The 13,885-nt window shown below is 41.1% G+C and overlaps 1 protein-coding gene and 1 non-coding gene across 16 annotated transcripts in view; one reads left to right on the forward strand and one right to left on the reverse strand.

Moving 5' to 3' along the window:
* ASAP1 (ArfGAP with SH3 domain, ankyrin repeat and PH domain 1) overlaps window positions 1-13,885 on the reverse strand; it is a 392,196-nt gene that overhangs the window by 98,139 nt on the left and 280,172 nt on the right. For all 15 annotated transcript variants that reach the window (XM_054499217.2, XM_063669081.1, XM_063669076.1 and 12 more), the window contains 2 exons: window positions 8,660-8,760; window positions 1,597-1,666 (listed from right to left, as the gene is read on the reverse strand). In XM_054499217.2, coding sequence (XP_054355192.1) covers window positions 1,597-1,666; window positions 8,660-8,760 — 171 coding nt within the window. The remainder of the gene's footprint in view (window positions 1-1,596; window positions 1,667-8,659; window positions 8,761-13,885) is intronic.
* Window positions 11,761-11,916, forward strand: LOC129043319 (small nucleolar RNA SNORA12). Its single transcript, XR_008504411.1, has one exon. It is a non-coding gene; the product is annotated as a small nucleolar RNA SNORA12 (small nucleolar RNA).

Genomic DNA, 13,885 nt, shown 5'->3' on the forward strand with positions numbered 1-13,885 from the left:
GATCACAAGGTCAGGAGTTTGAGACCAGCCTGGCCAATATGATGAAACCCTGTCTCTACTAAAAATACAAAAATTAGCCAGGTATGGTGGTGGGCGCCTGTAGTCCCAGCTACTCAAGAGGCTGAGGCAGGAGAATCGCTTGAACCCGGGAGACGGAGGTTACAGTGAGCCAAGACTGCGCCACTGCACTCCAGCCTGGGCAAAAGAGCGAGACTCAGTCTCAAAAAAAAAAAAAAAAAAAAAAAAAAGATTGCTGAAGAAATGAATAATTGTTAATTGTTAGATAGCCTCAATCATAATTACAAACAGATCCAAGTCTGTGGACAGGATTTCTGATATCAGATGGGCAGTTGGACACAACTGGCATGACAGCTAAAAATCTCAGCTGGGCTGTTTGAGGGAAATTGCAGACCTCTGAGGAATTCCTCTGAAGAATCACTGAAAAGTGTGCTGCGAGGGGCAAGGGACAGAGACAATGCAACTGCTCAAGTTCCATAAAGGACAACAATCTTTAAGATGTGTGCAGTCATTTACCACAAAGGACTGGGCCACAAGTGTATACTAAGAGCCTTCTGTATGTCAAGTTCTGTGTAAGAGGCTGAAGACAGAAAGAACAGGACTAGGTAAGTGCCCAAGGGGGCGCTTACAGTCTAGTAAGATGATGTGTTCTGCAGGAAGAGAGAGAAGGGCCACAAGGACTAATGTCAGACAGACACCCGAGCTTGAACTTCCAATTCTGTGAGTAACTAGCCAAGTTACAGCTGTTCTTTGTGCTTCAGTTTCTTTATCTGTAAAATGAAGGTTATTATACCACATGGGTTGTTGGGAGGATTAAGTGAAATAAAGTTTATGAAGGTAAGTGGTACTTCCTTTCCTCCCTGACAGATATCTAAAGTCAGCTGTAAGTCATACAAAATTGCCAACATAATAAATGCTCATCTCATTTCTACTATTCTGCTGGCAATTCATTGAGCAGTGCCCCAAGGAGATCACTTGGCACAGGATACTGTAATTTAATGAGTTTTTAAAATCCAAACTGAGATTACTGGGTTAAACAGCAAGAACATTAAAAAAGTCTTGGCATATACTTTGCCATTTCCATTCCTGCTTGGTACATTTTCCACTACAATCTCTGCATCTTTAAGAACTCAAAAGAGTTTTCTGCTGGTTTAAAAAGGGCAAAGCTTACTGTGCGCTCCTTTGACTACCACCAAAGTTTTTACATCTACTGTTACGTTTCCTACATTATTTTTACATGCAAAGAACAGCCTGTCATCTTTATAATTCAAAAACCTAGGTTTTTCAGAACAATCAATATTTCCCAAAAGATAAGATTATGAAATCAAAATACCCTATTAATTTTGAGAGAGCAAAAAAACAAGTTTCTAGTGATGCCAAAGAATGGTGCAGACCACCACAGGACAAGATAAAACCTTTTTTTTTTTTTTGGTAAAGGAATATCTAAAATGATCTGACCCAAATGCATAAATATATTTGCGCCAATTTTTACTGCTGAGTACATAATCGTGTTTGCTTTCTGGCCCATGAGGCCAGAAAACATAACAATGGGCAGGGTAAATTAAGAAACATACTTACTGTGGCATGTGAGATGGTCAGAATCCCATTCTTGACAGAACACTTCCTCCTCTGCCATACTTTCCGGATCCTAAGGAGGAAGTCAAACACAACTAGATATAGTATCAGATTCACTCTGGGACATGTGAGAATACAGTATGATACATAATAATAATTATAAAATAACTTCCCCAAACCAAAAAATCCAACCCCCCAAAAAAAATCCTGGTTGCCTTTTATTATCCCAGGTGGAAGGTAATTCACACAAGTAGCCATGTACAAGAATGCTCATTACAGTACTGCTTTTTAAATTTTTTTTTGAGATGGAGTCTTGCTCTGTTGCCCAAGATAGAGTGGTGCAGTGGCATGATCTCGGCTCACTGCAACCTCCATCTCCTGGGTTCAAGCGATTCTCCTGCCTCAGCCTCCGGAGTAGCTGGGATTACAGGCTCCCACCACTGCGCCCGGCTAATTTTTTTATTTTTAGTAGAAATGGGGTTTCACCATCTTGGCCAGGCTGGTCTCGAACTCCTGACCTCATGATCCACCAGGCTTGGCCTCCCAAAGTGCTGAGATTACAGGTGTGAGCCACCACGCCTGGCCAGCACTGCTTTTTAAATATATACATATATTTTGAGACAGGGTCTTGCTCTGACATCCAGGCTAGAGTACAGTGGCACAATCATGGCTCACTGCAGCCTTGACCTCCCAGGCTCATATGATCTTCCCACCTCAACCTCCAGAGTAGCTGGGACCACAGGCACACCCCACCATGCCTGGCTAATTTTTACATTTTTTGTAGAGACAAGGTTTTGCCATGTTGCCCAGAAAGGTCTCAAACTCCTGGGCTCAAGCGATCCGCCCGCCTCGCCCTCCCAGAATGCTGAAATTACAGGTGTGAGCCACTGTGACCGGCCGTGACACTGCTTTGGACAGTAAAAATGGGAAATAGAAACAATAATAATCTAACAGCAGGAGACTCAATAAATGAATTACAGGTACTACAATGATATTATAATAACTCCTCTCTAGGAAGGGGACCCAAACCTGTTAGGGGTGGTATTAATTAAGCAGTTTTCAACCATATCTGTGAATCTTTCATAAGAATGTTCAATTTATTACTTTTGTTATTAATAATTGATTTTTAAAAATTAAGAAAGTGGCTGGGCACGGTGGCTCATGCCCGTAATCCCAGCACTCTGGGAGGCTGAGGTGGGAGGCCTGCTTGAGCCCAGGAGTTCAAGACCAGCCTGGACAACATAGGGCGATCCCATATCTACAAAAAATAAAAATTGAAATTAAGAAAGTAACTCAAGAAGTCTGCCATGCAAGGAGCGAGGGGTGAACTGCCTCGGGATGTACAGGACAAGCTTAGCCAGGGCTCAAGAATGCATCATCATTTTTGGTAACTCACAAACCACCCCTTTAGGGGTCTTCCAGAGACCCGAGAAAAAACTGTACGTGATTCACAAAGGGAAGTAAATGGTGACCAAATCATTCACAAATAGTTAGTTACAAGTAATAGACATTTTGAAAAATGTGATTTGATGATATTGAAGGATAAAAAAAGCCAAAGAGAACTAATTAAAAGTTGGAAGAGTTTTGTGTGTGTGAAGCTCCAGGCACAGACAAGAGACTGCATGTGTGGCAGATCTGCGTGTGTGCAGGCTAGCTGAGACTACTTCCATCAGATAAGAAGAAATGGGCAGGGAACAGTGATTCCCTAGGCTGGAAGTAAGTTTTGAAGGCCTTCTGTTGCTGTGGAAACAAATGACATCAGGAGACCACTGTAGCTTTCCCAGGCATTTAAAACAGTATCATCTTGTGTTTTTCTTTTCCTTCTTAAATTAGTCCTCTAAGAAAGCTGCCACAACACAAATTTAAAACCATCTCTAAACACAAATAATACTGTGTATTTAACTACTAGAAGCACAGTTTGTTCTACAGCATGCTTCACAGAAGTAAGAATTTGACACCATCTAACCAAATGCAAATTGAACATACTGTATTCAAAATCCTAGCCTTGCTGAGGAGGTAATTTAACTACTAATTGATAAACCATCCTCAAATAAGAGCTAAATCACATACTTTCTTCTAGAAGTACTGACCAGGGAAATGTCTGATTAGAGGTGGCATCTCTCAACTAATCAGAGCCATATTTGGTTAATGTGACTAACTCTCTGCAAGTAGTTTTGCATCCATCTTACTCTCACAAGAGCCTGCTAACATAGGTGAGGCATCCCTGTATACACTAATCCAAAACCAGTGTCATCCTAAGTATCAAACACTCAATCCAACAATCAAACTATTCAACCTTCAGGAATAGTTTAAAGCCTCAGTTTATCCATTTTATTAAGTCTTTACTCATTAGTTTTACTTACACATGTATATTATGGAAGCACAATACACACACACACACGCACACACCCCTTCTCTTGTGCTGCTAATAAAGCCAAGGAAAGTAACACAGAAGCATTATTCTGGGTTGACAGAGATTGTGACTGAGGCACTTTCAGATCGCCAGAGGAAAGGGAACAATCTTGAGATACCTCCTGGCACAGCTGAGAGCAGTATTGCCTGATCTTTTTTTGTGTGCGAGAGAGACAGAGTGTCACTTTGTAACCTGGGCTAGAGTGCAGTGGTGCGATCATGGCTCACCGCAGTCTTGACCACCCAGGCTCAAGCGATACTCCCACCTCGGCCTCCTGAGTAGCTGGGCCTACAGATATGCGCCACTACGCCTGGCTAATTTTTGTAGAGATAGGGTTTTGCCATGTCACCCAGGCTGGTGGGCTCACGTGATCAGCCTGCCTCGGCCTCCTAAAGTGTTGGGATTACAGGCATGAGCCACTGCGCTCAGCCAGCACCTGATCTTTGTGAACATTTTGATAGCTTCTATTCCCAAGACTTCTATGGACTAGACTGAACTGCTGTGATCTCCCCCACTCTCTGGACTGAAAGCTTTACAAATGCTCCAGTCTGCATAGCTCCTGAATGGACATACCAAAGACTCTTGGCATCTGGCGCTCACAGAGAGTGCCACACACAATTACTGATTATGCCATGCTAGAATTTTACAATTCCAGAAAAGAAAATTCTATTAGAAAATGGTCTCGTATAAATAGATAATTCCAACTTTGATGCCAGATCACTTGAGCTTTGATCCCAGCGCGATCTCTAGCTATGTGACTTTGCTCATGTTATTTGACCTCTTGGAGATTCATTTTCCTTTTCTGTATTACAAAGACAGTAATGCCCACCTTCGTACATATAATGAGAAAATATAATGAAGCAATTGCTCCTTTGTCTCTCAATAATTGCCTCTGGTCCATAAAGTTTTAAAAAATTATTTTTATAATCCTTTAAGTAATAAAGAGCATTCCAAAGCTAGGGTCAAAAATTACTAATGCAAATAATACTTCAGAGAAAAATCACAGGACATATCAGTGGTCACTGTTTGCAAATGAGTCTGTTTTCATGTATAAGCATTTCAATTTTTTACTCTTCCACAGAAGTCACAAACAACTCCAGGTTATTAGTGCTCATCTTTGCTATCTGTGCAATTATTAGGAGGTGGAACCATCTGACTTCCAACCTCCTTTCCAACTCTATGATCCAACAGCTCTGTCTGTATCTCTTTCCAACAGACTGCAGTCAAAGTGAGGGTGAGGACCATATCTCATTTATGTTTTACCTCTAGCATCTAGCAGGCTGCCTCATACACTAGAGTATTTCATCTATGTGTGTGGAATGAGTACATGAAGGAAAAGAACAAAAGAACGAAGAAGTCAAGGGGGTGAATTTGTGCCAGTTTATGTCTTGCATATCCTTAGAGTGACAACAGTAGCAGTGGTCCCTTTGAAAAACAAAGGGGAGATACCCTGGCATTAAGTCAGAAGACCCAGGTTCAAATTTGAGTGTTCATACTTACTGCCCGTACGATCTTAGTCAAATGATTTAATCTCTCTGTAAAAGATGTCAAATGAGATGAGTAAGCAGGTACCTGGGTGTGTGGCAGGCATACCCAGGTGCTCTCAAGATAATTTACTTGAACACTTTAGGGTTTGAACTACACAACACTTAGGAAAAGACTGTTGATCTTCCTTGGATATACAGATTTTAACTGCTTCACTTAGAATTAGGCAATTCTAATTTGAAGAAGATCATCATGATTTCGGGAGAGTAGTGTTAAAAAATGACTTTTATACTTTTGCTTCAATAGATATGTAATAGTACACTGTTGCTCATAATGGAACACAATATTAACTTTCCGTTTGATGACAGAACAACAGGTCACCACATTTCCAAGAGATGTCTGTATCATACATGGTCAGGGAAGAACAAGGAGCTGAGCCTGAGGCTTTTCAGCAAGATAAACTATGGAATCTACAATTTATGTACACTTGATCTCATGCAGTTTGGACTAGCATTTGGTCACTATTCTAGAGCCCAGTTTAAATCTGTGAATTGTTAGTTGGGATTTCTTTTCTCCTTTTACTTTCACAGCAGGATTAAGCTAACTGATTCTACAGTGAGCCAGATGCTGGGCTAGGGATGATTTTTCTTTCTCTACACCCCATATCAGCAAGTCCTGCTGCCCCTGCCTCCACTGTCCACAATTGACCACTTCTTACCCTCTCTTCTGCAGTTCCCCTGGCCTCACCATCAGCTCCCATCTAGGTTTCTGATGCAGCCCTCCCTCTAACTGGTCTCCTTGTTTCTGTGCTTTCACCCTCCATGACTGTGCTTTGCTTGGTAGTCAGAGAGAACCTTCCAAAACATGTTGGATTATGTCACTCTTGTGCTCAAAACCCTCTAATGATTCCCCATCTCACGGAGTGGTTCCCTGCCCCTCTGACCTTATCTCCTATGACCTCCTGGCTTGCTCACTACTCTAGCTACATTGAACTCTCAAGTATTTGTTACCATGAGATGCATGCTCCTGACTACTCCCTCTTCTCCCAGGTATCTGCGTAGATTTCTCTCACTTCCTTTGCTCAAACATCAACTCGATAAAGTCTTCCCTAATCACCTGTATAAAGGTAAGAACCACTCCCATCGCCCACACCACCTGCATCTCTTGCTTGATCTTTCTCCATAGCACTAATTACCATCTGATCTACCATACATTGAGTATTTTTTGTCTCTTTCCTTCTTTAGAATGTTAGCTCTATCAGGGCCAGATTTTCTTTTGTTCAATGCTGTATTCTCAGGGCCTAGAAGAGTGAGTCCTAGACATACAGCAGGACTCAAAATATCTTTGTTGAATGCATGAGTAGAATAAAAAGCAAAACAGTCAATGACCCCAGAAATTTAGAAGAGAAATATTTATAATTTTAACAAACAAATTACACTAAAAATGTACATGTCTCAGATTAAGCCAAGGAGTATATATCCATAAGTAATCAGAAATCAAGGAGCTTTCTTCTAAAAAAACAATGACAATAGGGCCAGGCACAGTGAGTCATGCCCGTAATCCCAATATTTTGGGGGACCAAGGTGGGAGAATTTGAGGCCAGGAGTTCAAGACCAGCCTGGGCAACAAAGAGGGACCCTGTCCATATTAAAAAAAAAAAAAAAAATTATCCAGGCATGGTGACATGTGCCTATAGTCCCAGCTACTCAGGAGGCGGAGGTGGTAGAATCGCTTATGCCCAGGAGTTGGGAGGTGGTAGTGAGCTGTGATGGTGCCACTGTACTCCAGCCTGGAAGAGAGCAAGGTCCTGTCCCCTCCCTCCAAAAAGACAATTATTAAAGGGAATAATGAAGATTCTACTTATGCACTTACTGTGAAGCAGAATCATTTGTTTAAGCAACAGAAAAGAAGCCTCATGTGGCAGGATCAGGGGAGAAAATGGAACAAGATGAGGTGGGACAGGAAGGCAGGGTTGAGATGCTATATGCAAAGGGAAGCCACTGGAGTATTTTAAGCAGGCGAGTGACATCATATGCTTTATGATTTTTTTTTTTTGTCTTGCACTGTCACCCAGGCTGGAGTGCAGTGATGTGATCTCAGCTCACTGCAAGCTCCGCCTCCAGGGTTCATGCCATTCTCCTGCCTCAGCCTCCCAAGTAGCTGGGACCACAGGCGCCCGCCACCACGCCTGGCTAATTTTTTGTATTTTTAGTAGAGACGGGGTTTCACCGTGTTAGCCAGGATGGTCTCGATCTCCTGACCTCGTGATCCGCCCGCCTCGGCCTCCCAAAGTGCTGGGATTACAGGCGTGAGCCACAGCACCCGGCCATGCTTTATGATGTTTAAAAGACCACTCTAACTGCTGTGTGAAGGTGAACTGCAGAAAAAGAAGAATGAGTGATACAAACAGACCAGTTAGGAGGCCACTGAATACTCCAGGAGAGACGGCAGCAGCTCACCCTAGAGCAGGGGCTGAGGGGATGGCAAGAGTATATTACTTTCAGAGTTAGGAATGGAAGGGCTTTTGCTAGATTGGCTATAATACAAGAGGCAAAAAAGGAGTCAAGGGTGACACCCAAGGTTGGGTGGCCTGGTGAGCAACCAGGCAGAGAAAACTGCAGTGAATAAAAGCGAAGAGGGGTCGGGCACAGTGGCTCACACCTGTAATCCCAACACTTTGGGAGGCTGAGGTGGGCAGATCACGAGGTCAGAAGATCGAGACCAACCTGGCTAACATGGTGAAACCTCGTCTCTAGTAAAAATACAAAAATTTACCCGGGCGTGGTGGCAGGCGCCTGTAGTCCCAGCTACTTGGGAGGCTGAGGCAGAATGGCGTGAACCCAGGGAAAAAAAAAAAGAAAAAAAAAAGAAAAGAGCGGAGAGGTGGGTGGGTATGAGGTCAGCACTTGCCTGCTGCATGTGCTACCCAGTAGCTGCCTTCCTATAATTGCACGTTACAAGACAGAAATGCCATTTAGGGACCACAGAGCAATTACTGTTTCTTCTAAAGAGAGCTGGTCAAATCTCAGACTTACTTAAGAAAACCAGTGTGCTAAAGGTCTGCAGCTACTGTATTATAAAATTTTAAGTGTGTTTCCCTATATGAGAGACTGGAAACATTTTCTAGGTTAATCACACACTGAGACACTGGGCTGGGCTCATACATACCCATCACTTTTCTTTAGCAGGTACCCCTTCTTTTCACTGCCATATTCCTTATTGCCCTGGAGCTGATGCATGCTGTATCCTCCTTGCCGGCTCTGAGAATCCTAGGAAAGAAAAACTACAGATTAAACAAAAACTAGAGACAATTCTCACATCTTTGATTCTATTCTGCCATTGAGCCTTTGGCACTGGTCTGGGTCTAAGGGAATTATGGAACTTTAAGACCTGTCAGGTCCTTGCCTTTATTTTAGAGGAGGAAACAGGGCAGCTAAACACTTGCCAGAGTCACAAAGCAAGTCTGAGGCAGAGCTGGGGTCTGGGTCTCTGATTTCTAGTTCAAAACCCAACTCTACTCTGAACTGAATTCAAACAAGCACAATGCACTGGTAGACAGACTACTGTAAGACTGAATCCAGTTTACACTAGCGGCAGAGGCAAACACAGGAGGGACTGGAAAAAAATGAAGTGGACCAGAAAATAAAGTCCATGCAACCCAAACATGTTCTTCCCTTAGGCTGTACCTTTCTCCCTTTACACATTCTGCCAATATACCCCCAAATAAAAGGGGAACCTTCTAAGTGAGGTTTTAACAATTATTATGTTTTTCGTTTTGTAATTAGCGCTCTGTAAAATATACCTATAACCACATTTTTTAAATTAAGACAATTCTACAGCAGTGAAAAGTGTATGATGTTGTGGAGGGTGAGAAGGGCCAAACCAACAACATAGATGGAAAAAAGGTTGATTTATTATCAGCACTCCACTGATACTTAACCATAGTTTCTAAGGACTACATGACTAGAAACAGCCATTACATTATGAAAATATAAGAAATAAAATCAGCAACGTTGAACTGCACAATCAGAGCATGGTCTTTAGACATACAAGTAGGACAATATATTCTCATAAAAAGTATTGACTTACTCTCCTAGACTTCGATCAGGAAGGGCAAAAGCAACAGAGAAAAAAGGCAGAACATTTGAAAATATAGTTAATTTCACTGAAAATGTTATCCATAATTTAAGCATTTTATATAACGTACACAGAAAATATCACTGTAAAGATAATACCAGAAAACACATACACCTCTAGATTCAGGATAAACTTTGGGTGATAGGAGAATCAAATGTCTGTATTTATCAGGTTTTATTTCAGGTCATATGGCGTGAGAACAGAAACATGGCTAAATAGAAGAACGTGAGGCACACACACATTTTACGAAGATAAAATGGTTGACAAACCTCAAATGTGTATGTATAGGGAATCAATACCTCAGTGAAACCCAAAATGAATTATTCAGAAAATCTAGTAATAGCCACAAATTGTAGCAGGACTTTTTTTTATTTTTCCCCAAGGGAAAATAACTTAAATATATCCAGTTCATAAACAACACCTGAAATGTGATAGTGTCGAGGTAAGCTGAACCAACCACTGGCTATTTACTGACTTGTGTATGAAATACCTTTAAGGCCAGGATGGCTTCTTTCTGACACTCAGGATCCTTTTGGGCCAAGTAATGTATGTTCAGTGATGCAAAATTAATATAAGTAACGGTCAAAGGAAAATCATAGATTCTGTGTTCAAAAGCATGTCCTGAACACCTCCTAAAAGCCAGGTATTAAGGACCCTGACTATACAACATAAGCCCTGGCTTTGACATGGATGCTCACACTCTCACCATATCACTGTCTTGCTCTCTTGCGTAGGTAACTGGGAGCTTACTGTACACTTAACCAGGCAAGCTGACTCACATTAAAGAGGTTACAAACTTGAGTTATTTTTCTATTTGAATAATTTCTCTGTTTATAACTGGCCAGATTCCCTCCATATGAAACATCTAATTGGGACAATATTAACCATTTGGGAGAGATGGGGCATGGACCTGAATCCAGGATTTTCTTGCAAAATTCTCCCTAAATATTTCCTTTTAAAAAATACATATGTATATATTTATTTTTGAGACAGGGTCTTGCTTTGTTGCCCAGGCTGAATGCAATAGTGTGATCACAGCTCACTGCGGCCTGAACCTCCCAAGCTGAAATGAGTCTCTCGCCTCAGCCTTCTGAGTAGCTGGGACTACAGGTGTGTGCTACCGTGTCAGGCTAATTTTTGCTTTTTTGTAGGGATGGGGTTTCACTGTGTTGCCCAGGCTGGTCTTGAATTCCTCAACATAAGCAATTCTCCTGCTTTGGCCTTCCAAGGTGCTGGGATTACAGGTGTGAGCACCATGCCCGACCTAAATGTTCACTTTTAATCAGGGCCTATAGCCTTTAATTCCATAGTAATGTGGTTCGCTAAGTCCTCCCTAATAGATATTTTCACACTTTCTAAATGGAGGTAGGACTGAGGGACTGTACTAAATATCAGACAAGCAAGAAGAGCAGCCTTCCCCTACCAATACCTCCAGCAACAGTCCCTAGTAACAGGTTTTTGTTTTGTTGTTGTTGTTTTTTAAGAGAGGCAGCAGTGTGTTCATAATCCTAATGAAGAAAAATGGATCAGGTTGCAGGGAACTGAGGCATGGGACAAAACAAGAGGCAGGGATAAAAGAAATCCACAGGGGTTTCTGCTTTAATCCAACAAAATCACATGAAAATTACTCAATTATGAATTTGGAGTCAGGGATCTCTGCCCTATCTGTATCTCCCAGAAACATTAAAAACAGGGCCGGGCACGGTGACTCACGCCTGTAATCCCAGCAGTTTGGCAGGCCGAGGCGGGTGGATCATGAAGTCAGGAGATCGAGACCATCCTGGCTAACACGGTGAAACCCCGTCTCTATTAAAAATACAAAAAATTAGCCGGGCGTGGTTGGCAGGTGCCTGTAGTCCCAGCTACTCAGGAGGCTGAGGCAGGAGAATGGCGTGAACCCAGGAGCCGGGGCGTGCAGTGAACCGAGATTGCGCCACTGCACTCCAGCCTGGGCGACAGAGGGACACTCCGTCTCAAAAAAAAAAAAAACAAAAAAACAAAATCTAAAATTTCCCTGTATACTGGTGCTCACTCATAACCCTCTTCCTTGGAACCCTTGTTACGGAACTAGACTTCTCGTCATCTGCCCACATAATTCCTAGGTCTGTCCGAATGCTTTAAAACTATGTATCTCTCGTGGTAGTTTTCTTTTTGGCACATTTGTTAAGTTTTCAAATGGGCCTAACACTGCCACATGTATTATACTGGAGCTGGCAAAAGCCTGTGACAATGAGATATCTCTCAAGCCTTTCACGCCTTTCCTCTATCAGAGAATGGCTCCCACATGTGGCAGGAAAACAGAAACAAAAACAAAAACAAAAATGGATGTCTCACTACTAGGCACTCAATCAAAAACAAGCAACTATGTATCTCTAATCTTAACCTTTGCTAACCTTTAAAATAAAACACTAAGTTTAAAAAATAAAAATACTTCTTTTAAACAAGGATTCAGACACTAACAACTTATAAAAACGATTATATTCTGTAAATTTATCATTAAGACATTCCTTATGTATTTATTACTAGCTTAAGTAAACCTTAAATTCTGAATAACAAACTCCTCGGAGTGAATGTGCCTTGCTTTACATCAAACTAATATGCTTTTAAAGATGAATAAAGTGGCTAAACTCCAGGCTTTGACCTCATTAAACTGAGCAGGAAGGAAGCAGTATGTTTCAGAAGTTTAGTATCAACAATCCTAAATTAACTATGAATCAGTTTCATGGCTTAATAAAATCACACCAATTATTACTCGTGCACTTTGAGAAATGATGGCCATTCAGCTTGCTAAGCAGGGCACTCTAGACAAATGCAAAGAGGATTTTCTTTCCTGAGAAAGTCGATACTGGACATTTATTAACATTAACAACAATTTAAAACCTGACACAAACTGAAGGAATGAAATAGGTTCTGAATCCTTTGATAGCGTAACAGTAATTAACTATGTATTCAGGAAAGAGAAAAACTCATTTGGGCAAAAATATAAAACATAAACAATGAACTTAAAATCTTTTTAATTTCCTATTCTCTATTAGTATAGACAAATCACTTTCTTATTTGAAAACCTTATTAATGTATAAAATGTATTATTAAGAGGCAGAGTCTCAAATCTTTGAAAAGTGCAAGCAATTATACATTCATTGATTTAATGGGGCTATAAATGTTTCTGGTATCCAATTTAAAACTAAACCTCTACTACAGAAGCCTAAAATTTCTACTGCAAGGTATGAATGAGGTGGGCAAAAGATTCCTTCTGTTTCATTTTTCTAAATATTTGAATAGTTTTCCGGGACCAGGCTACATGACAGATACTGTGACATGAATACAACAGAAACAAAGAATCTGTCAAACCTGCAAATGATAATGTGATAGGGTTTTAAGAAAGTCCATAAGTGAATTCAAACAAAAAAGGTGTAATTTTTGGAATAATTCTGTATATACTAAATATGACTTATTACCATTTAAAATACTTTAAGGCCAGGCGCAGTAGCTCATGCCTGTAATCCCAGCACTTTGGGAGGCTGAGGCGGGCAGATCACTTGAGGTCACTTGAGGAGTTCAAGACCAGCCTGGCCAACATGGTGAAACCCCAGTCTCTACTAAAAATGTAAAAATTAGCCAGGCGTGGTGGTGCATGCCTGTAGTCCCAGCTACTCGGGAGGCTGAGGCACGAGAATCACTTGAACCTGGGAGGCAGAGGCTGCAGTGAGTGAGATTTGTACCACTGCACTCCAGTTTGGGCGACAGAGACTCCGTCTCAAAAAAACCAAAACAAAAACCTACTTCCAACTCTAAAAATAGTTACATAGCAAATAGTTCTTTTGTAGATTAAGCTATTACAAAAGCTTAATGTAATTTCATAGAACATTCATTTGCTAAGACAATAAAAACTTAATAGAAAAAAAAAATGAGTTTACTGAAATTCCAGGGATCCTATTTACAACTAAAATTCTTGGAACTTCCTTTAATGGAGCCAAGTTAGAACCCGGTGGGGGTGAATAGGCTAAATGATTTGTTGGGTGCTTTTGATTCCTCAGTTAATCTTTAAGATTACTTGACATTCTTTTCAAATAGTACCATGGTCAGAACTCTCTGTGGATGGTCTCCTCTCACATTTAATCTCAGTCATGAAAAATCACTATCTTCTAAACATATTCTGCAATGAGTGATAATGAACAGCATAAGAAAGGAATAGGCATGTTGTGAAAGATCAATTTATTACTTGTAAAACTCTGTGATGCAAGGTACTAATGAAAA

The sequence above is a fragment of the Pongo pygmaeus genome, chromosome 7 (genome assembly GCF_028885625.2).
Source record: "Pongo pygmaeus isolate AG05252 chromosome 7, NHGRI_mPonPyg2-v2.0_pri, whole genome shotgun sequence".
Taxonomy (NCBI): domain Eukaryota; kingdom Metazoa; phylum Chordata; class Mammalia; order Primates; family Hominidae; genus Pongo; species Pongo pygmaeus.